General features: G+C 40.8%; 3 protein-coding genes across 6 annotated transcripts in view; 1 reads left to right on the plus strand and 2 right to left on the minus strand.

The window, feature by feature from the left end:
* The window catches only part of LOC144470076 (basic helix-loop-helix ARNT-like protein 1), a 12,796-nt gene extending 6,800 nt beyond the window's left edge, over positions 1–5,996 (minus strand). Inside the window, exon 1 of the mRNA XM_078180884.1 lies at positions 5,987–5,996. Within this exon, the coding sequence (XP_078037010.1) occupies positions 5,987–5,996 (10 nt within the window). The remainder of the gene's footprint in view (positions 1–5,986) is intronic.
* A 1,178-nt stretch (positions 5,997–7,174) lies between these two features.
* The window catches only part of Lis-1 (LisH and WD40 domain-containing Lis-1), a 28,832-nt gene continuing 14,121 nt past the window's right edge, over positions 7,175–21,885 (plus strand). Inside the window, exons 1-2 of one of the 4 annotated variants that reach the window (XM_078181047.1) lie at positions 7,175–7,248; positions 15,307–15,454. In XM_078181047.1, coding sequence (XP_078037173.1) covers positions 15,417–15,454 — 38 coding nt within the window. In that variant the 5' untranslated portion in view covers positions 7,175–7,248; positions 15,307–15,416. Of the gene's footprint in view, positions 7,249–11,859; positions 12,011–13,565; positions 14,492–14,518; positions 15,210–15,306; positions 15,455–21,885 lie in introns of those variants that run through there. The other 3 variants (XM_078181044.1, XM_078181045.1, XM_078181046.1) reach the window with 3 other exon arrangements.
* Mora (cysteine and histidine rich domain containing protein) lies at positions 9,170–11,783 on the minus strand. The gene is made up of 5 exons (XM_078181048.1): positions 11,514–11,783; positions 10,662–10,963; positions 10,011–10,573; positions 9,726–9,914; positions 9,170–9,640 (listed from the first exon to the last, which is right to left on the minus strand). Exons 2-5 carry the CDS (start codon positions 10,738–10,740, stop codon positions 9,449–9,451), a joined length of 1,023 nt encoding a protein of 340 aa, XP_078037174.1. The 5' UTR covers positions 10,741–10,963; positions 11,514–11,783; the 3' UTR covers positions 9,170–9,448.

Here is a 21,885-nt window from a genome sequence, read left to right on the forward strand (position 1 = left end):
TGAAGCACATGCTAAATATATCTTTCTTCGATGTGATTACGTTATAAAATTTGATGGCTACTTGTGCACGCTTTACAATGATCAGGAAATATAATTGATATCTCCTCTAAGCAGTCTTAAACTCCATAGTTTAGTTTAGCTCAATGTGATTTTCAAGCGCGCAAGATGTGTACAAAGAGTGTTCAATGTTCACCTTTTCTGTGCCACGTTTCTTATCCCATTAAAAATCGCTCGACTTAAGTATCGTAATATCGTCCATAGAAAGAAACAATTTTTTTAAAATCGTTAAATTAGGAAATCGTTGAAACCTGTAGGGTACTTACAAAAAACCAGCCCGAACGACGTCAGACGAACGTAACATCGGCTGCCGGCACAACTCTAATCGATTCCCGGCTAGCAATATCCCGCCGCAAAAAGCCAATTAAAGAGTTTCGCTTCCGCCTGAAGAAAATTCCGAAATGATTCGCGCCAGGCATCGTCATTGGTAGCGTGACCCAGTCAAGATCGCCGAAGGCGACTCCGTAGCTAACTGCATAGAAAACCGACGCGACGGCGGCGGCGGCGGCGGGCTCTCTCGCTCAACACCGAAAAGGTCAAAGCGTGTTTCAAATGCAAATAACATTTCTCCGCCGTAAGGGCACACCGTAGAATACTGGCCAGTGATTGCGGTGACGCGGGTCCGTTTGGTTACCGTAACATCGTTTTACGTTTGATAATTATTTGCATCGCGCCAGGGAATATCAAATCAAATTCCTAAAACATTGGACGGGTCACGTCGGCACGCATGCCGCATTCACTGCCACGGCGCGCGCACTTTCTCTCTGCCGTCGCGCTGATCGCATGGTCCACGGTCTGCCTACCGGGACTGTAAATCAAGCCTGAACTATACGAAGTTCGGACCGACGCGAATATGGACTTCCTACCCGGACTGGTCGATCTTTGAAATCTGTCAAACATCGAATTAGTGGGTTACGTGTCCTACTAAATGCTTAAATCATTCTTGCATAATTTTTAGAAAAAAGATCTTGTGGTCGTGGCAGAAGCCAGGCAGTGTAATTCCATTAACCTTGAAATTAATATAATTAAAAAGAAAAAAAAACAATAGTACGATTTTTGTTATAATTAAATAAAAAAAATTAATAGCGATGCTCAACTATTTAATTTAATTTTATCTTCTTTCTTTGGCACACCGTATGTTTGGTGAAATTTGAAGAAATATTCTGAAATAACATTTCGTTTTATTCGGATCTATTTTCTCGCTGATTTCTTGATCGTGTCGATTAACTAGGAAGACGAACTTCTTGCGCAGATCTATCACGGTTACGTCAATATAAACCTTTCATTGCGGCAGCAGATCTGTATCATGTTTTATTAAAATCCATGCCATGATTCAAATTATGGCTACGCATAATTCGCCATGTTCATTATGTACATTCTCTTATCTCTTGCCGTGATTCTTACAATTAGAACAGTATGTTACGGACTTGCAAGTTCGACAGATAATAACGTACAGATTAATAATAATTAATATGACGAGAATCGTTCTCGAAGATGTTGTTAATATACGTTACAGCTGGAGGCGAGCGTAATTAGTCTTAACTAATCATTGATGGATACGAGTAGATCGCAATCACTTCTGGTGTTTAACTATTATTATATTATTAAGAATTATTTTCAAGAATTATCAAAATATTTTCAAAATTGTGAGGGTGCTGTAGGTAAATAATTATCAATTACGCAGATAAATCAATATTTGATATCTTCTTCAATCTTATTATTTGGGATGAGATTCTCCGCGACACTTTAACGGCCGGTGTCACGTAAGCGTGACTTCACAGAATTAATCTGTCGGTGTCAAGAACGTGCGACCTATAGATTCTGAAGTTGACGGCCACTATCGCGATACACGCGATTTCCAGTAGCATTCCAATGACCGATACATCGATCGAAAACAGTTTTCCGTAACAAAGAGCAACGAATCCGATAATGAGACGATCTCACCGATTTTCGGTGCATCGTATCACCTCCAGGGACAGATTACTTATTCAAGGTTTAACGAGGAAGCCATCGGCCATGTGGCAGCCTAGCAAGTGTAATCGATGATTCACTTTTCTGCCCCCTCCCTTGCCACTATCCCCACCGCTCGATTTCTGCACAACCGATGCAATGTTACGTAAAAAAAAATACACACAAGCTAATCCAAGCCGGACAAAGAAATAATTTTTTATAAGTGTCAACAAAAATTACGTCGTTACCAAAATTATTAATTCATCCGTGACAATAATCCGTGCAAGGCACGCTGTTTAACTAGCGAAAAATTGGTTACTTAAAAAAGTTACTTAAAACTATTTTATTTGCTGTAAATGTAACAAATAACTTCATTTATCTAGATTACTGCTTCACTGTGTCAGTGAATAATTTGACAGGGTGTTACATATTTCTTTTTCAGTTACAATATGTGAGGATAACATGTACAATATGTATGTATAACGCTATTGTAGTGCCATGAACTATTTACCCAAGGCGACACGCATAACAAACAATTTATTAATTATTAGCAATTTTTATAAACGTTGAAAACGTAGCGCTTATTCTGTTCCGAGACACTTGACGGCTTGCATTTAGGATTTGATTGGACTCTGATGAAACAAACGCCAGTCCAATTTATCAGTGTAGTTGACTGCTCTCATAACACTGGAACTACCAAACCAGTCAAAGTATGTAACTGGTTTCTATCTTTTTTATATCACTATTCTCAATGTTATAAAAACGTTTTAGATATATTTCTTTATCCAAACGTACAATACAAATCGTACGAAGTTTAAATAAATTCAATCTTGGCGTTGTTATAAAATAACATACATTAATCGTGTTTCTAAGTACTTTCATAATATGCAAATACTTTCCGTATTTGTGACTGAAAAAGCGTTATTAAAATCATCATACTAGAATCAGATAAAAAATTAGCAAAACCTTTTTTCGTTTCTCCAACTAATTGCAAATTTTGAAAATAATTGATCAAAGATTTTTCAAACAGAATTGGAAGTTATTTCGAACACTTTCGCGAACCACTGTATATATATATGTATATATTTTTGTTCGATGCACATATGAAAAAGTTTGCTATATCGAGAGATAACGCATTCCTCGCCGACAGGGTGAAGCGGAACTCTACCGTATCGCCAGGAAAGAAACAAGTTCACGCATATTTCGCGCGACGGTGGGAAAATGACCGCACCGTGCTCGGGAATTGCTTCGATATGAGGTAATACGCGGCACGGAACACGCAAGACACGTTACGTAACCGTTTCTCGAGTGTGTGTACGAATGTGTCGACCAACCTGTACACGACCGTATATTTATTAACTAGCGATTGTAGTCGCGGTTTCCGTTGGGAGGAAACGCTCGCTCGTGACTAGCAGCACGAACGTGGAAATTTTGCGAAACTCGCCTTACGTCAGAAATGCAAAAAAAAAAAAAGAGGCAGCCGTTCGATCGATCATATCCGCGTATAGGATGCTTTACTTATTTCATAAGTTTTTGTCTGCGAGTCGTTCGATGCAGCTTCGACGTTGAAAACCGCGGAGTGACACCGTATTGTCGAATACACGACTTGAGAAAATTAATGCACGTTCCTCGAGAACCTATACTTTATTTAAAAATAGTCGAATACAATATTTTATAATAAAGCTAAAATTATATATAATAAAAACTGTAATCGGATACAAACGTTTGCATTGCGTTTGCATTTTCACTGATAAGAACGCGCGCATATTAACAGATAGAGAAAGAATAAATAAAATTTAAATCGAAATTGAAACGTGTAAAAGACATCGGAAGAACGACACAAATAATGATGATACACGGCGGGTGAGATGCAACCCGTGTTAAGATGACGTTATTGTATTACGCAACCTTGAAGATCCAAGTAATTATGTACAATACATTCTTCTCGAAATTCCGAAGCTTTTTCGAACCAACAGTTATCACGAACACAATAAGTCGTAAATTACTGTGTACCCGGAGAACGCGCAACTAACCGTGATATTAAGAAATAATAAAAAATACTAATTCACGTTATTCCATGTTAGCAATATGACATTGTACCTTGAGCAATTACTTAGTTATTAAAAACGGTACTTTGTTTCCTTCTTGGTTCACGTCGGCGCAACGAGTTTCTATATCGGTTCTGTTTCCATAACTTGCTTCATAAATATGTCATAAACATTGAACAGTCGAGTGAACGAATTAAAACAAGTGCAGCGAAAGCGTGCGGCTGTAGAACTTTTAACCGAATGAAAAGACCGCCTCGTAAAACGAGCGTAACGCCTAAGGACCTACGATTGCTATCCTGCCAAGTAAATAGACGGTGCTCCATTGAACGCGCCGGGAACGGATAATGCCCGGGTAAAAGCAAAGGAGAGAAACGCGCGACAACCGTAAAAACCGTGTATTTATAATCGCGGTTTGCACGGGTGTGCCCGCGAATTTCTTGAGAACGGGGGGGTCAGTAGTTCATGTCCGTAACAATACAGACAGGCCGGGGAACAGTAGCGGACACACTACCCAGCTACTACTTTCCCTTCTGCTGACTTTCCGAGAGAACGCGATAGAAGCCGAGAGGGAGAGAGAGAAAGATAAACGGTTAGCAACCCGGACTTTGTTCATCGAGAAAATTCACCCTGAACGATTATTTATTACGTGTGCCCGCGAATGGTAACGGTATATGATAACCGGACCACGGATCGAAATGATAACGTTTCTGCTTCGACTGCAAGAAGCTGAAAGTCGAGCAGAATTCTTTCAGAACGTTCAGACGACCTTACAACAACAGTTTTATATTTTTAGCATTTCATACTTTGATCTAGTCGTACGTTAACGACATGTCCAGTTTTCTGCAGTAATAATAATTGTATCTTACAGTTTTATAACACGAGATAATCTAACCGTTGCTTTAAGTTCGCATTTAATTTAAATTCGTTCAAATAGCCTCCACGTATCACTTGTTTAGAAAGAAAAAGAATGCATAAATTAATTTCTAACGCACTTCTAAAGTAGATTTCTTTAGCATTTGCGAGATACGGTCCAATGCGAATTTTTAGCGTACAGGAAGTTCATCGTTCGAACAGCTGTAGCGTTCGGGTGTTGGTCGTCGCTACAAAGTTGCCGCGATAAGAGCCAAGACGATGTGAACGCAGCTTAAAAGAAGGTTCAGCTAGGTCGAACGACCATGATACGGAGTGCATGCGTAACAAATAGTTCATGGCGATTGTATGCGCACGGTGGAGCGAGCGATGAGCGTGTGTATGCGTGCGCGCGCGATCTGCAGCACGAGTTGACGATAAGCGGCCGACACGACGTTATATCATCGTCCGCAGAGCGCGGTGCCGAGTGATTTCTGCAGTTCTTTCACCCGCTCGATTCGGTCATGCGATACAATTGCGATAGAAATCGGCTTGAACCGCTAATCCGCGAGCGTAGATCGTAAAACGATTTGCCGATATCCGACGAAAAAGGCTGCCACGAATATTAACCCTTTGCACGCGGACGTTCCCTCCCCTAGGGGGATGTAAACAAGACTGCTGGTAATTATGGTGCTTACAAACTCCTATTTAGATGGGCTTTCAACATCGTATCGTTTTATGTTTAAAGCGTTACTTGTTACTATACTTCGAATTTTATGCACTTTGACACGAAACACAATTTTTTATGAATAGAAGTTTTTTATAATATAATGATATTGAAATTTTATCAAAATTTCCGCGGACCTCGCTTTGATATCGATTGCCACGCTATTGCAGAGTTGAATCATGTATTCGTTTGCGTAAATCGGTAAAGGTGTTGAGTGTGACGAAGGTGTTTAATGAAGGTAATAGCAACGTTGTAATAGTCCTGCAAGAAAGTGGCAAAAAGTTTCACACGACGCTGAATAATACTAAGCGCCGGAAATACAAACGTGTTCTCCTTTTTTTTTTTTAAGCATTACCGCACGTCATGTTTCGATGTCTTGCTGGAATAGGTGGTTCGTTATCGGGTGATTTGCATGATTTCTATTACTCGATAATTACGATTATATAATTTAAATCTTTGAAGCGGATACTCTCGTACCACTCCTCTCGATTCGCGCAATGTTTTCTCGACGAATGTAATCGATTTCTCGTTGAAACGCAATAAGACGTTCGCAGCGCTCATTGTTATAATATGGTCGACGAAAAGACGATGCACTTTATACTCGTACTATTTTTTTCAAAGTCGATAGAAAGATGGAGTACTTTAAACATTTGCATGTTGAAATCTTCTTTCGAGAAAAACACTAATGTCAAGGGTGACTAATTTTACGCTGACAAATCAATAGCTCATTATATATATTAACAAGCGAGTAGAAAATAATCTTCCCACCGTCGTTAACACCGTGAAACATTATTTCTATAACACCCCGTATACAATATCTAAATAAACCGCTGCTGTCCTTGTCTCTATTATTTCTGTTCGCTAACTTATCAGCGATGAATTGTTCAACAGTTCTTTCGCCATTCGTCTATTACGTGTTGAACAATTAAGACAACTTGCACGTATACAATCAATGTTATTGTTTTCCTAATGTTAGACTGATTGTGGGCGTTTAACAATGACGCCGATAACGATGATATCCGTAAATTACATCACAGCAATAAGTGCTGTCCACGCGATTGTCGTCGCGCAGGTAACATTATTGACTGATCGGTGATAGTTATTTTTAGTGCATGTCACAAAAAAATGTATTGTAAATAAGGTCGCACTTCGTTACGCGAGTCACAAAAAACCTGGAAAAAGTTCCTTATCTTTTTGTGCGACATGTAATTCATTATACTAACTATGCGATTTCAACAAAATATATATATATATATATATCATAAATGTGTATAGATCCGTATAAGCATCCTGATGAATATGACAACATTTTCGTATTGCAACTATCAATACCTCTTAAACAAATAATTGCGTGACACTACATGTGTGATTCACCCCGATAATAAACGACAGTGTTTCGAATACATTAACGCAGGCTAACTCGTGTTTATTCGACATTGGCAAACGTTGTTCGTCGAATAAATTTGCCCGAGATTCGTATACTTGGGGCCGCGATAAAGGCCTGGCGACGTTTCTGTGCAGGAAACGCAAACTCGTGAAAAATGAGACGTCACGTTCTCGATGGTGGGGTCACGTTCGCTTTGAACGCGCGAAGAAGCCGAGGAACACGAACGGCGGGTGAGTGTTAACGCTTGAAAATATCTAACGTATAAACATGCGAATCGTCCGGTTAATTTTGCTTGTCGATCACTGCTCTGTGGAACAGGGGTCGGGATTGGTCGTTAACGAATGGCGGGAAAAACTACTACAGGCGGGATTCTGATCAGGCAATGATTTCCCATGTTGTGCAATTTAAAACGCCGCGCGTTACATGTCCCATTTGGCACTAATCTACAAGCAAGTTAATTTGTATAGTATCTAAAATATTCATTGTCAATAGTAATCAGAAAAATTAACACCAGACGTGACAGTGATAATTTAAAAACCGACTGCGGATACTACAATTTGATTAACAATTAATGAATGAATTAATTGGCCACATTTTGTCTCTGAAAAAATAGGTGGTATGGGTTCACAGCCCCACGTGTTCCTAATGTCCATTCACGATGCTATTTTTAAAATACCATAACCTCTCGTTGAGATTAGTATAGTATGTGTATCAATAAGTTATTAGGGGTTAAGTAGTTCGTCTCGTGCTTCGTTGCAGTTTTATTTGTCGCAGGATAGATCAGGCTTGAACGAGTAACAGCACGCGCAAGAAAACCATCGATACTCGCCTCTCGTGTTTCGACAATCGCATTATCTCGCTCCCGATACTACGCCAATCGATGCATTCGCATGTCCCACTTAACAGATTTATCGTCCACCACCGTCCACGGCAAGTTACACATGCAACTAATATTGAAACAATTGTGTAATCAAATTGTAATTCAGCGTTTACAATTCGTCTTATTCACATGCGTTTTACCACCACTGTGTTCCACGTTTACTTTCGTTGGTTATTCAACTTTCGATCTACGTAGACTCGCATGATCCTCTTTAAATATGCTCGGTACATCAAAGCTATTCGAAACGACCGCCCGTTGCATTTCGTTCAATAATGGCATTATTGCACGTAATAAAACATTTTATGTTGCATTAATACTACCGATAGTAGTTGTACAATGCCAAATACGCATTCTAACGCAAGAGTTTCGCTATTCATCAATTTTAAATCTATTGTTATGATTGACGTTGAAATGCATCAGACTTTTATACACCGTTCAACTGCATATTCATCTTCTAGTTTCGCGTAAAAATAATAACGATACCACTTATTGAATTACCGTATTGAAATAGCTGACTTACCAAATGTCCAAAGTGTTACCGCTGTGACATTACAACTAAAAAATCGCTGGTCCGATGAAAAGCACACTTACGCGGGGAAACACTCACCTCCGTTGTACTAATAAACTATTTACGTAAAATGTTAACGTTGGAAACGATACTGGCAACCGAATTAAGTGAACAAAAAAGATGATCGTCCCGGGAAACCCAGAGTTTCGAACACGCGCATGCACCACGCGACAGCTAACACTAACGCGACCTTTCAGATTGCCGGCAGAGCCACAGAATTTCGGAACACATTAAAAATGCTTGTTCCTGAAGATGGCGACACCTCCTGAGGGAAGCCCTGTCACAACAGCGGTAGCCTAAACACAAATGCACACACGAGGTAGTAGCACAGACGAAGTGTAGGGATAGTACGACATCCAATGTATTATCACAGACGAGGTATGGAATAGACTGAACTCCAATTTATAAATTTAGGATCCGTATAGATAATACGTCTTATGGACTTCTCTGTCTCGGTGTTACCGATAGTTCACGAAAAATAGGCACATTAGCAGGAAGCGAATGTCCTATATATATCATTTCCATTACGAGTGCTAAATATTATTTAGAAGCAATAAGTGTATGCAACGCGACATTTAAATAGTGGAAATAGTTTTGTATAGAGTCTTTTGTTTGCGCTAGTATCGCAGTCTTCCGACTTCATAGAGCTTACAAATTTTTAGTTAATTAAATAAATAATAAATTACCATTAATAAAACACAGATTAAATCGTAAATGATTTATTGACTTTAAAAATATTATAAATAAGAGATATCACATTAACTATGAATGTTTAATGATTTTCACTTTCTTGCGTATCTTTTCCTATAAAAATAAAGTAAATACTACGGACATTCACTTTTCTTTTTGGAAACATAATTTCGATAACCTTAAGAAAATAATATTTCTTTACATCATAAAATTAAAATATTTTTCTTAAATGTAACATAGCACATATGTTATAATGGTATCCTTAACGATTTACATATACGCGTGTACATGCTTAAAGATCACTAAGATCAACAGCTTCCACTTGTGCATTAATGGTCTCATCATTATTGACTGTTTCTTCAATTTCTGTTTTATCTACTCTCGGGAAATAGAGTTTTGGCCATGAACCACATTCAGATTTTCTCAATTTGATTTCTATTTTGGTAGGAAGCATACTAACACTACTTTGTGCAACATCAACAACCTGCAAATATAAAGTCGTAAAAATAAAATTTTATGCGATATTCCGCTAAAAGATTGTTTAGGATTTTGAAATTTCAAATACATACTCCTCTTAATTCTAAATCGCGAGAATATCTTGAATTATCCTCAGCAAAAGATATGTCCACAGATAAACGTATAGGATTCAACTTAACTGTGGATGACTCTGGCAGATACTTTTTAGCAAAAACTGAAACCACAACGAATGTACCTGTTTGATGCCAATCCAATCTGCATTCTTTCTTTTTACCAACATTCTAAAAAGGAAATGATTCATAAGTGGATCAAGTAGTATGATTATTCAAATATTTCAGTATTTCACAAATATGATATAATGAAAATGCTTATTTTACCTTGGAGATCCACATATGTTCTCCTTGCGTACACCCTGCTTGTTCCAAGAATGTAGAAAAGTCTGTGGTTTTCTTTTGACAGCAGGACCAATATTTCATACCTTCGTGGAAGATAGCAGATCCAGGATGATAGTTACACACTTCGTTATTGGATTCAGGTCCATTATATCTAGCTCTACACGCATTATTTTTACAAGCCTGTCCAATTTCAATTTTATTTTCTGATACAGTTCCAAATTCTTGTGACTTCAATCCTTTAATTTGATCTAATAGTGCAGGGGATACGGTTGGCTTCAAAGTAACTTGCGGAGTGTCGAAAGGAGGCCTTTTTAGCGAAGGTCCATTATTAATAGGTTGAGCAATAACTTCTACTACTTCTTTGGCCTTAGATTTATCGACTGCAGGTTTTTCTGGTTCCGGCGGCTTTATGTTGGAGTGACATGATTTTGTGCAACCTTTAATATTTAAAAATTCTGTGAAGTCGGTACATTTTTTATTACAACAGGACCAGCCTTTGTAAGCATCGTGAAATACTGGAGTGCCAGGATGATAAATACAATCATCTAAAATTAGGATCATGAAATAAGATTGAGATATAGATTCAAGTAAATGTTTTCACAAATTTCTTGTACCTAAAACTGAACAACATACCTGCTTTGTTGTTATTAGGATCAAATTTCTTCCCACAACCACGATTGTAGCAATGTAACAGTGTTGCTTCTTGTGGCATTTTCTAATTTTATTTCAATTAAGTGGTTAAATTCTTTTTTTTAATTTGATCCGATTTGGTTAAACACTGATCGTTGTATAAAAAACACGAATACGTCGTGCTTTTTATGTGTCGTAAGTTGTAGCACTTCTTATCTTCGATAGGTGCAAGAACTCGACTGTACTAAAATATCGTTTCCTCGCCTACAGTTCCGAAAAACTCGACTTGTAGGTTCTAGCACATTCTAGAAAATTTACTCTCTAAATGTAACAGTTGCAGCACATACATAACATCCGTGATAGAAGATCTCTGTGTCGCGGAATTTGTAAAAAAAACTTCGAATCAATTAATTGTTTCATTAATTCAGTTTTCAAAACAAGTACAAAAATTATATATCGATTCAAATTTTATTCCATAAAATTAACAAACAATATCTTAATTTGTTAGCCTTATACACGAAAATATACAGGGTTCTCTAAAAGTTATTCACAATCAGGAAACAAGGGGCTTCAGAGGTCATTTAAAATAACTTTTTGCTTGCCAAAATTGTAATCCGTGGCTTTGTTTATGAATTATTAAAGAAAAACAGTGACCAATAAGAGACGAGTTATTCCGATGGGAGGCGATACAGCCAACGAGCAAACGAAGCCCGGTACTGCTCATTGGTTCAGTCGTCTCGCAGCAGCTGATCTCATCGTTCATTGGTGACTATTTTTCGTTAATAACTTGTAAACAAAGCCTTCTTTAAGATTTTATTCAATTAAATGCAATATGCAAATGTAATTCAATATTACCCAGAACCCAGAATTATACATAATACAATTGATGTTCACAAACTGCATAACCTTGAAACATCACTTCAAACTGATACATGCACGTATCTTTGGGCTGTATATCTTTGTTTCTACTTTGTGATGAATTATAACAGCTATTACTGTTGTTAGATTTGCTTTGTACATATTCTGCAATGGTTACATTAGGAATGATAATAATTATTTTGTTTGAAGGGAAAATATTTCAAATACGTTCTGTAAATGTAGTGACAAATGAAAAAGTCCCTAAAGGATTCGGGGCGACCGAAGCGCGTAGATCACCAGAGCAGGAGGTTCGTGACATCGATACTTGACGCATGCGTCGGAATCGAAGATTCTCGCAGGCGCCACCTTGCGAGACAGTTCTGTCGTAGAAGTTATCTCGAGTAGTTCTTCGGTGGTTGTGTTCGTCCGGTTTTCTCGTGATTTTTCCGATCTCGAAGGATCCCTTTCCGTTACTGCTACTCCGACAAAAAGAAGTGAGTATCGGGTGGTCAGTCGACTTTGGTTCGTTGAAAACGGTCACGTTTCACGGGCGGGTTCGGGCGGACGGCTCGGACTCGCTGGAAAATTCACGGCAACCAGACGTGACAGGTTCTAGCAAAATGGCCGTACACGATTTACAACAAACGGTTGTTTCGCGTTCGACTGGTGAATTTCGCACCGGCGTCTGCTCCGATCGTCGTGACACTGCGCGACATCGTAAAGTCGCACAACGACGCGACGATCGCGACCGATTCATGATTCCTAGCCAGTCATCGAGCCGTGCCCCCATACATATTCAACATACATGTTGCACGTCACTGCGAATTGATTTTTTCGCGAATGACCGCTTGCGTGGTGCGCTGCTAGAACCGCGTTGTGTCGCGTTGCCGCAACCGTCCAACCGTCGTGCTCACACCTTTGCACCGAATTTCGTTGTCCCGCGACTCTGCCCCGCTATCTTATCTGTCAGACACGCGAGAGCCAGAGACACAAATCGGTAGTTTTTGACAGACGTTGTCTTCGCGCGAGCCACTGTCGGGTCACCGATCAGCTGTCGGCGACTGTCAGCGACTCGACTCGACTCTACACCACGATCACGTTCCTTTTCTGGCCGCGAACCTGCCGACGGCGAATCGAACGATCCTTTTCCGCCGACTTTAAGGTTATCGAGATTTTTCTCCGTGGACAACTGACATTGTTGCCAAACCAGTCTTGGTCTCGGTCTCGGTCTCGATCTCGGTCTCGGCCCGCCGTCTTCTATTACGACGCGCGAACCGAGATAAACTCGACGACGTGTATCGCGACTGTTAAGATTGCCAACGATCTCCGCTCCTCGTGCCAGCTTATAAGATTAGAAAAGGAAGCCACAGGTAGATCTTCGTGCGCGGGGTCAGGCAGGCCAACAGTCGCTCACCTGTACCGATGATCCCGGAAGCGTTGATGAAAAATTCGCGATTAATATACCGCGGAAACAGATCCCGTATCATACCCGCCAGTCCTATCTAGTTCCAAAGATTGTTACACGGGTTTCTAAGTGAAGAAAGGTGAAGCTGCGTAATAATCGTTCCCTACCTAATTTCTGTAACTTTGCCCCTCGGATGGGCCAATGGCGTCGCCACGGTCCTGTATAATTTAATCTGTATCGCAGCAACTTTTCCGAGGTTTACAATTTCACTTTATTTCCAATGATACAAGCTAATGGGGTACGGATGTACATTGAATACACTCAAATCATACGTTGAACGGATTATTCGAAGTGCTCAAAGAGCTTAAGTATGGAAACGTAGGAATTAAGACTGCTTTCTGCTAGACTCGCTACCTCCTTGGAACCCGGCCTTATGCAAAACAGTGCTATCTCTGCTGTTATCGATTTAGGTGCTCTAGTATGCCCATTCGCACGCGAAATTAGTTTCCATCTAAAAACTGTTGGTGTTTGAGGAAATGTCGCAGCTGTGACACGGTAACGGAGTAAGTGGAAAAAGAGCATTTCTCAGATGATGCGGGTGTTGTATGAATTAGTCTGTGCGTGGTTTATTAATGGGAAGCAGGGTGGTGGGACGAAGAAGGCCGGCATGAATATTTGAATGCACCGCAAGGTGAAATGTACGCGGCAACGAGGGTGGGCGACCAGCCGGTTTATCGATTACGGCGCGGCGCGGCGCATCGCGCCGAGAACGTCGTCATAAAGCGTCGCGACGACGCAGCACGCCTCTCCGATTGCCAAGGTCCTCTGTCCTGTCTTATTCTGTCCACCTCCGGCATTTCTTCGCGGAGATCTTCCAGTTGCCCCGGTTCCAGTTTTCGGTTCTCGAATACGGAACGAATTCGTGCTCGCGGCTCCCGATTTTTCGAAACGTTACCCCCCGGTCGCATCGATCGAAGTCGAATGGTTTGCCGGGAAAAGATGGCGGTTGCTGGCCCGCCGCCTCTAATTGGCTGATTTGGATCCCGTCTCGCCAATCCAGCCTGCGTTTTCTGACGGCCGTCGTCGAGATCGCCGGCCAATACCGTTTCCTATTTCGTTTGACCGCGTGTTTTGCCAAATGTTATGTCATTCACGGAATTGCGTGGACAGACGATTTTGCAAGTGTCGCCGAATATTTTAGTAGCTGCATGTTGCCGTCCCGATCGAACGGAGGCTCGTACGAAGACTATGCCGTGAGAGACACGATGCGAATTACGGCCGACTGTTATTTACAAATAACGCGCGGGTTTACATAACTGTGTGCCACATTGTCGGTGTGTTTTTCCCGCTTTGTGCTCTCGGTGCCTTGTGTCTTTCGCAACTACGCCAAGGAACTGACCACTTACCACAGTTCCATGACACTTCGTACTGTTCCAGTGCATATTATTTACAAATAAATGCTTTTATTGCTTCGAAATTGTATTTGGAATATATTAGTTTGATTTGATTTCGGTGAAGAATGCTCCTCGTTCGTGCAGTGTTTCATATGCGGGGTTGTTCGAATCCGAAGGTATTTTAATTTATGGTTAGAGGAGTAGAACAAAATTGCTTTCGACGAACGGTCGAGTAGTTACTATAATATTTTTAATTGTCCTATTACAAAATAATCAGTGCTCGTTTTTATAAATATATGCATTTACAAACGCTAGAATTGTCAACCACATTAATATAACTATTAAATAGCTTATTTAATGCATACAAGTGAAACCTAAATGATTGTTCAGCACTAATCTGAATGGAAACCTGTGTCTGAGCCTAGGCTGGCAAAAAGATATAGCCTTAAATTCGTAGAAGTTCAAATCTTTTGAAAAAACGTCCCGATCCCAGACCATGTTTTTCCGCGGACAGTGAATGAGGTTTTTCTCATCCTCGTGAAAAAAGCTTGTTAGAAAGTAAAATAAGTCTCGTTTAGGGAGCACGTTGCGCCGATTAAAGAGATCGGGACCGTTCGCTCTCTCACGCATTCGATTCGATTCCCCGGGGCGGTGGTTTGTTGTTCGTTTTTGCAATCGCATGCACAAAGAAATTGTTTCGCTGGAAATGTTTTAAGCGACCCGATCCCCGCCGTCTATCGTGCACGGTGCAGGAAATCGCGTGTGACTTTGATTTCCTTTAGGAAAAGCCGTGGCGTAGGTGCCGTTTCTCTGGCTCTTATTTTCCCTTGGCGTGCGCGCGCGCGCCGGTCTCGGTTGCGACAGCAATTTTATAATTGAACGTCACGAATCTCGGCAAGTTTTCATTGTGCCGTACAGCGAAATATTTTTTTACAACTATCCCTCTCTCTATCTCTCTTTCTCTTCGACTCTCTCTCTCTGTTTTTCCCAGGCGATGTCGATGACTGGGTACTAAACCAACTTGGAGCTGACTGGAGACGAATCTAGTCGCGCTCATTCGAATCACTGTTGAGTATCAGCCAGCAAACACAAGCGAGGATCATGAAAATGGTGCTGTCTCAACGTCAGAGGGAGGAGTTGTAAGTTTCACTGATTTTCCTTTATTTTTCTATATACGAAACGACCGTTCGACACCTGGCCGTTGTTGCGCCAGCGATTATAAAAACAAGAAGAACGCGAACTTCGAGTAATTTATTCGGTGGAATAAAATTGAATTATTCAGGACTCGATATAGCAATTCATTTTTTAAATGTGGAGGAATAATCGGATGACTCACGTCTGAGTCATACGGTTTTGCTTCAAATTCAAGACTTTCTTGAACCGACTAGAAATAATATTGCTAACCAGTTTTCGGGCATCGGTCGTTCGAAAGACGCTCGAATGTTTTAAGATTCGGGTTCCATTGATAGCCGGATGAAGTGTAGGATTTGTGACCAACGCTTTAGAGGAAGCAGTGCACGCCTTCGGCGATTGCATCACTGCATTCCTTTTCTACTTACTGTTTCATGAAAATTGATATCAGGGACAACCAATTTTCCTTACAATAGAGCGATCGGATCCGCTCGGTTTCGAAATAATGCAATTGAAAATACTAAGCGACTTTGAATCGATCTGTTCCGTCGTACGCGCGAGCCGAGACAAGAATACACGCATTAATAATGTTTATATGTATATTCATGAAGTTGGAATTGCATCAAGCGACGAACATTTGCTAATTCATTCGTAAGCACATCCTCGGGGCTACCATCGCTTTCTCACTCTTCAAACAGGTTGATCAACGCCGCTTGGTTCAATAAAAACTATGACAACGCGATAATAGTTAGAAATCTAACACGTTCTTTCTTCTATTATTGATTGGCGGTGATTTATTTTCGCTAGGTGTGATCTCTTTACCGCTAGTTCTCGCAGAAAATCCCGTTATCGTTCAAATCGTTTCGTACAAATCGATACGAAAGAATAATAAATCGTTGTTTCTTCAAGTAACAAGCTCAATAAATAAACTGATCAGATTATATTGTTCGTGGTACGCGATTGCAGATCAATTACTATTTCGCCTTCAATTATTCTGAAAAGTTGATTAACAGCTCTTTGATCGTTCTAATATATTATATTTACTGTTGTTTAATCTTGTGACATTATTAAGTTCATTATATATACCAATAATGGAGTAATGTGGAATTAATTATTAATAAGAAAACTCACGTATTATTGCGTTATTAACTGTTATGACAGAGCGTAATGATTTCTCAGCTATGAATCATTTTCAAAACGTATTCCGATCATACGTACGCATTGTTTTATACGGAAATGCGTAAACATCGTCTGTTCCATTGATAGGGCCACGCGATCGTCGAACATCTCGTCCGAGATTCTATCGGGATCGAGACAGTCTTGTCTCCCATCCTTGGCTGCGATCCGCGATCGCTTCGAAATCAAGGAAAAGGAAAGTGACGAGTATACGCAACCGTCTTTTGTTCTCGCGTATTCGGCTGAAGTTAATGCGATCTCGTCGGAGAGCATTTCTTGCGGATAATACCGCGGCGATTCTGCCATGCCTGCACCGTTATGGAAATTTCTCAATAACCGTTGCCACGAGATTGTTTACGGGCCGATACCAAAAGCGCAGCGAACGCGCTAATCCCAAGAATCGCCGTGCCGCTCCAGTCGGACAGTTGTTTTTATTCAATGCTGCCAGTTGTTGGAAGCTTCAGTAGTTTTTGTCAAAAATAAAAATAACATACCGATAAAGAATGGTTCGTGTTTCGTTTTTGTTTTTGAATCGTTCAAGTATGCATCTATGTTTTTCCTGGCAATTATAAAATCGGAAATGTCGCTCCGGTTCAGGCGACCAAATAGCATCGCGTTTCTATTCTATCGCTGTAGCAATTGTCTGTATAGCGCGCAAGTCGTTTTCACGTGTTGCAAACTAATCGCGAGTTGTATTCAGTGGCCGCCGATGCAAATCTAGATACATAAATGCTGCCAGACAAGAACCAAGCTCCGGTAAAAAATGCATTTCTTTTGTCGCAGAATCTATTACGTCTAAGGACAAGACTCTGGTTAGACCTCGCCGCAATTAATATCTACGCTGCATACCAAGCGGACGACGTGCGTTTTTCCATCGGCCTATTGAGATAGTCCATCGCAGTCAGAATATCTGAATAAAATTCCCCGGTCAACTTGGTAAAACACGCGAACAACATATAATATAAATATGCTTTCTGACAGTCAGTTTCGTTATTCACGTGTTTAATTAAGGTTGATAGAAAAAAACTAACATATTCAGAAGCAATGCTTTAAAAGATACGTTAAAAAATGGATAAATAAGATTATAACGTTGAAGGAGCAAGTGTGGACTTTTGTTTATTGCTTTTTTCTTACACGGTTTAAAAATACCTAAGGTCACACGAACTTCTACGGGTTTGTTTACCGTACGCAAGCGTACGAAAGACAATGGGACGGTGGCTCGTTAAGAAGGAATCTAATAAGTCCCACAGGAAACTAGTAATATTCATGATGTACACATTAAACCTGATTCAAACATTATCGAAGATACACGTGCACACGCACCCTTCATTCACACCGGCGCGCCACACTGCACTGTGCGCTCTGCGCCGTGCCGCCGCGTATATCGTACAATGAATATTGTAATCCGCAAACGCTTCTCCGCTATTAATTAGTATTCATTGCCGCGCATCGAAAACACGCTTCGGCCATTATTAACGCGATAAAAATTTCACGCAACGTGCTACATATCAGCGCCGCGGTCCGTCACTGATAACAACGTTTCGTTCCTTTCAGTTTTTTTTTGTGTCGTCGATCCTGTTTCGTTAATCGCGCCGACGAGATTCCCTGTTTTTCCTCTTATTCCCGATTATTTTTGGCAAAACAAATTACCGGAGGCAGAGGTCGTCGAAATAATTACGAAAATATTTGCGAGGTCCAATCGATGGTATCATTATTTACATCAGCTCTGTTCTATCGGTTTTTATATTTCAGTTTTCTTTGTATCTTTTATACGGTTCACATTAAAATTTGTTTCTGTTAATATTCTCGTATTCTCAGACTTTACCGACCCAATTTGCGTAAAGACTCGATCGACGAGAACCCACCCCCACTGAACTTTGCGACGATATTCCGAGAGTGGTTGATCTTTTGCCATCGAAAGGTCGAAGAAGTTGTATTATATGGGCACACGTATGTATCCACCGGTACACATTTCTTATGCTCGTGTTCCCCCGTTACGGGCGTACCCGTTTCAAAGTTAGAGCGCGTGTTGTCGATTTCGGATAACCTGACTTCAGAGAATTGTCCGCAAAAACAGGGTCTGCTATTTCAATGCAACCCGAAAACAGATTTAGCACAGGAGCCGAACTCTCTCCGCCGTCAGCTGTTGTTGCGAATTTTACACATCGCTTTATTTAACATCGATTTTCCCTTTTAATTTTTCTCCTTTTATGTACGCCGTACGCGAGCAGTGTTTCAAAGTTGCTGAAAACCGGAATGTAAAATCGATGTGTCCCAGAAACTTTAAGCTACGTTCATGTCGCTACCGTCGTTATTTAAATTGCAGATTTTGTGGATATACGACAAACACTTGACAGAGCTGAAAGATATATATTTTTCCGAACTTGTTAAAATTGTTAAAGGAAGAATTTTTGCTTTGTTTCTATACCAAAATTCCGATCGTTTAAAATATCTTGCAAAGTATTTTTAATTGTTTAATTTTCCTTTTCGACTAGGTGCATTGGTTACTGCGTTTTGTGGTTACAATTTTTTGTTCTTTTATTTGTATTAGTGCAGAATAAATTTTTGTTTAGCTTCCCTTCTATGCAGACTTCTCCGTACAATTTTCAATTTCTGTGACGCTATAAAATTCACCCTCATCGAACAACCATTCCTTTCAATCCCACCTGGTCAATTCGTTTATAAAAACTATTTGCACAAGGTTTGACAACGTATCATTAGCAAGATATTACGTAACGTGTGTTCATCCACCAACATGCCCCGACGAGCCGACTTTTCTAAAGTGGACGCTCCGCTCCCTATTTACGTGACACCCGGTGTGTGTTAGGGCCAGAGCGAAATCCCCGACCGGCTGCATCTACATCAGAGTCCACTGTCTTCTCGTGCTTCCCTGTTCCCCCGTTTCCTTCTCTTTCTCTTTCGCCCTAGAGCCGCCGTCGACGTCGGCTCATTCGACGCGTTATCGATTCCGCTATTCGCGCGTGCTCGAGAGACGCCCTCTCCTCTGCGGCAGCCCGCGCACGATATGCGTCGATCCACGACTGATTTGACGTCACCGTAATTAGCATCGGTCAGCCGGCTCCGGATCGATGACGTCCCGTTTTTAAGGGTTGACACGATGGTATAGAGTCTAGATCGAAACGGTGCGCGGCGCCGGAACGACTTACTTCCTCCCAACGATCAAACACGTATCTTCTTCGTCTGTACCCAGGGAGTTCGTTTATTGATCAACAGGGGTGCTGTTTTGTCACCCGATTATTTATTCTCGCGCTATCAACCTGTTCGCCATGATGGCGCAATACTTGTCTTGTAGGCAATGCGAACGTTGTTTCGTATCTTTTGGAAGGGGAAATAACTTGATTCTGACGACGCTACCCTTTTGCCTGTCCCGTGCAATCTACGGCGACGCATAAATGCGGAACGCTCGCGGTTAAGTTTTTGTGTCTCATCTTTTGAAAGTGTAAGAAGTAGCAGACGTTCGTTGCCGAATGATCGTAATAATTGTAAGATATATGATTTGTGGGTCTGCGGGAAATTGGTCACGCTACTTTGTATATTTTATTTGCTCTATGTCGATCAATATTCTGTACACCCACGCCCACGTGACTCGATATACTTGTATGCTCCATGACGCCCACAGGCCGTAAATAGCATTTGTTTGCACATGAAGACTTTTTGCTTCGCATTGTTATCCATGGATTTGCTCGCGTAACTTTCTGATTAAACAGAAATTCCAATCGCGCGTGGCTTTTACCTGCCAATTTCCATTTACGCAAGGTACTCTTGAAATATACGAGATACGTGTATACGAATTTTCTATATGGATAATGCACACGCGCTTTTTGTCCATGTCACGCCAATGCGGATCTTTTTTATTCGTAAAAAAATACACGGTCATTGTTTCATAAATTCTGTCTGTTTTTTCAAATGCGGTTAACAAAAGTTCCTACGTTGCATAGGCTATTTCCATCGAGACAAGAAAATCGATCTCGATGCAAAATAGGGAGTATCTTATTTTTCTGCATTCGAAAAATCGTCGCCTGTCCACCGGGACAAATAATGTCGCGTTTGCTTCTTAGACTGTTTCGTTTCGTCATGCGTTGAAACCCTCGTTTATACATGTTTCGTGACCTCCACGGCAATTCTGGTCCGCGTTGTAGCGTTTTTCACTGTATCGTTGCCTTCTGGAGTATCCAACCCCCCCACCATTTTACGGCTGCCGCAACCAATTGTCGGGCTGGTTCCAGTTGCTAGCCAATGTGGGTGGAGTCAGATAGCGATTCTTGCTTCTTACTGTCTCGCTGGCTGTCTCTGGTCTAAAGATGTTACGGAGGTAATAGTGCAATCCAGTCGAAACTGGTGAATAACTAGCCAATTTGAACCCTTGTTCGTTCTTGAAGCCAACTTGATACTATACTTAATTTCCAGAGTATATTACTCTACTATCATCAGGAATTTAATTTTTTAGCTATATGTATCTATTATTATCAATTAAAAGTAACTCGACCATGCGATGATATTTGTTACGAATATTGTTATTTTGCAATGCAGATCCCATTTGTGTACTTATCATTTCGAGTCGTCGGTGTTCAAAATATACGTCAGATCACAGCAGAGGAAAGGGGTAGGAACCAGCAGACACGGGAAACCCGGAACAAAACAGAAAGGGTCGCAGATTTCAAGTTACAGGCGATACATCCCGTCAACGATTAGACTCGAGCCCGAGTGGCCGAGAGTTCCCGAGGAGATTCTTCTCCCTAGTCACGGAGGAAATCAATTTCCATTGAATCGGAGTCTGTGCACGTAGAGCATCGTTCATAGAAAACTGGAACAGCAGTCCGAGATAAACACGATCCGTGTAGCTACTCTCCAATGGCAATCGCTTTTACTCTCGAGAATTAGACTACTCGAAAGAGGACGCGTGAGGCGAAGAGAGCTACTTTCGAGAGTAGTATGTGTTTGCTGGAAAACTGATAAAATCAATCAGCATTCGAGCCGTGTAAACAGTTAGGGGAGAGTTTATCTATTACCAGATATTTCAGATTTTTTTTTTAAAAGATAGAGATTAGAATTAAAAATGAAAAGACGGGTTTGGACCGAAATTAGGGAACAGTGAATCTATGAAAAATTTGTTGAACTAGTTCGTTGTGTGCAAAGTATTCAAATATTTTAAAAATAGCCGTGGAGACTGTTACAACACAATACGCGACTAACACGTGCCTATTATTGCATGTCGTTCTTTTTATCCCCATTCAAGTTTCCA

This window comes from Augochlora pura, chromosome 5 (assembly GCF_028453695.1).
Source record: "Augochlora pura isolate Apur16 chromosome 5, APUR_v2.2.1, whole genome shotgun sequence".
NCBI lineage: Eukaryota > Metazoa > Arthropoda > Insecta > Hymenoptera > Halictidae > Augochlora > Augochlora pura.

Bases quoted from the DNA above. Each gene is read 5' to 3' on its own strand.
- Mora (XM_078181048.1), bottom strand. From the start codon at position 10,740: ATGCCACAAGAAGCAACACTGTTACATTGCTACAATCGTGGTTGTGGG. The intron at 9,915-10,010 runs GTAAAATAAGCA...TTTCCTTTTTAG, and splicing joins AACATATGTGGATCTCCAAG to AATGTTGGTAAAAAGAAAGA. The intron at 9,641-9,725 runs GTATGTATTTGA...TTATATTTGCAG, and splicing joins GCGATTTAGAATTAAGAGGA to GTTGTTGATGTTGCACAAAG.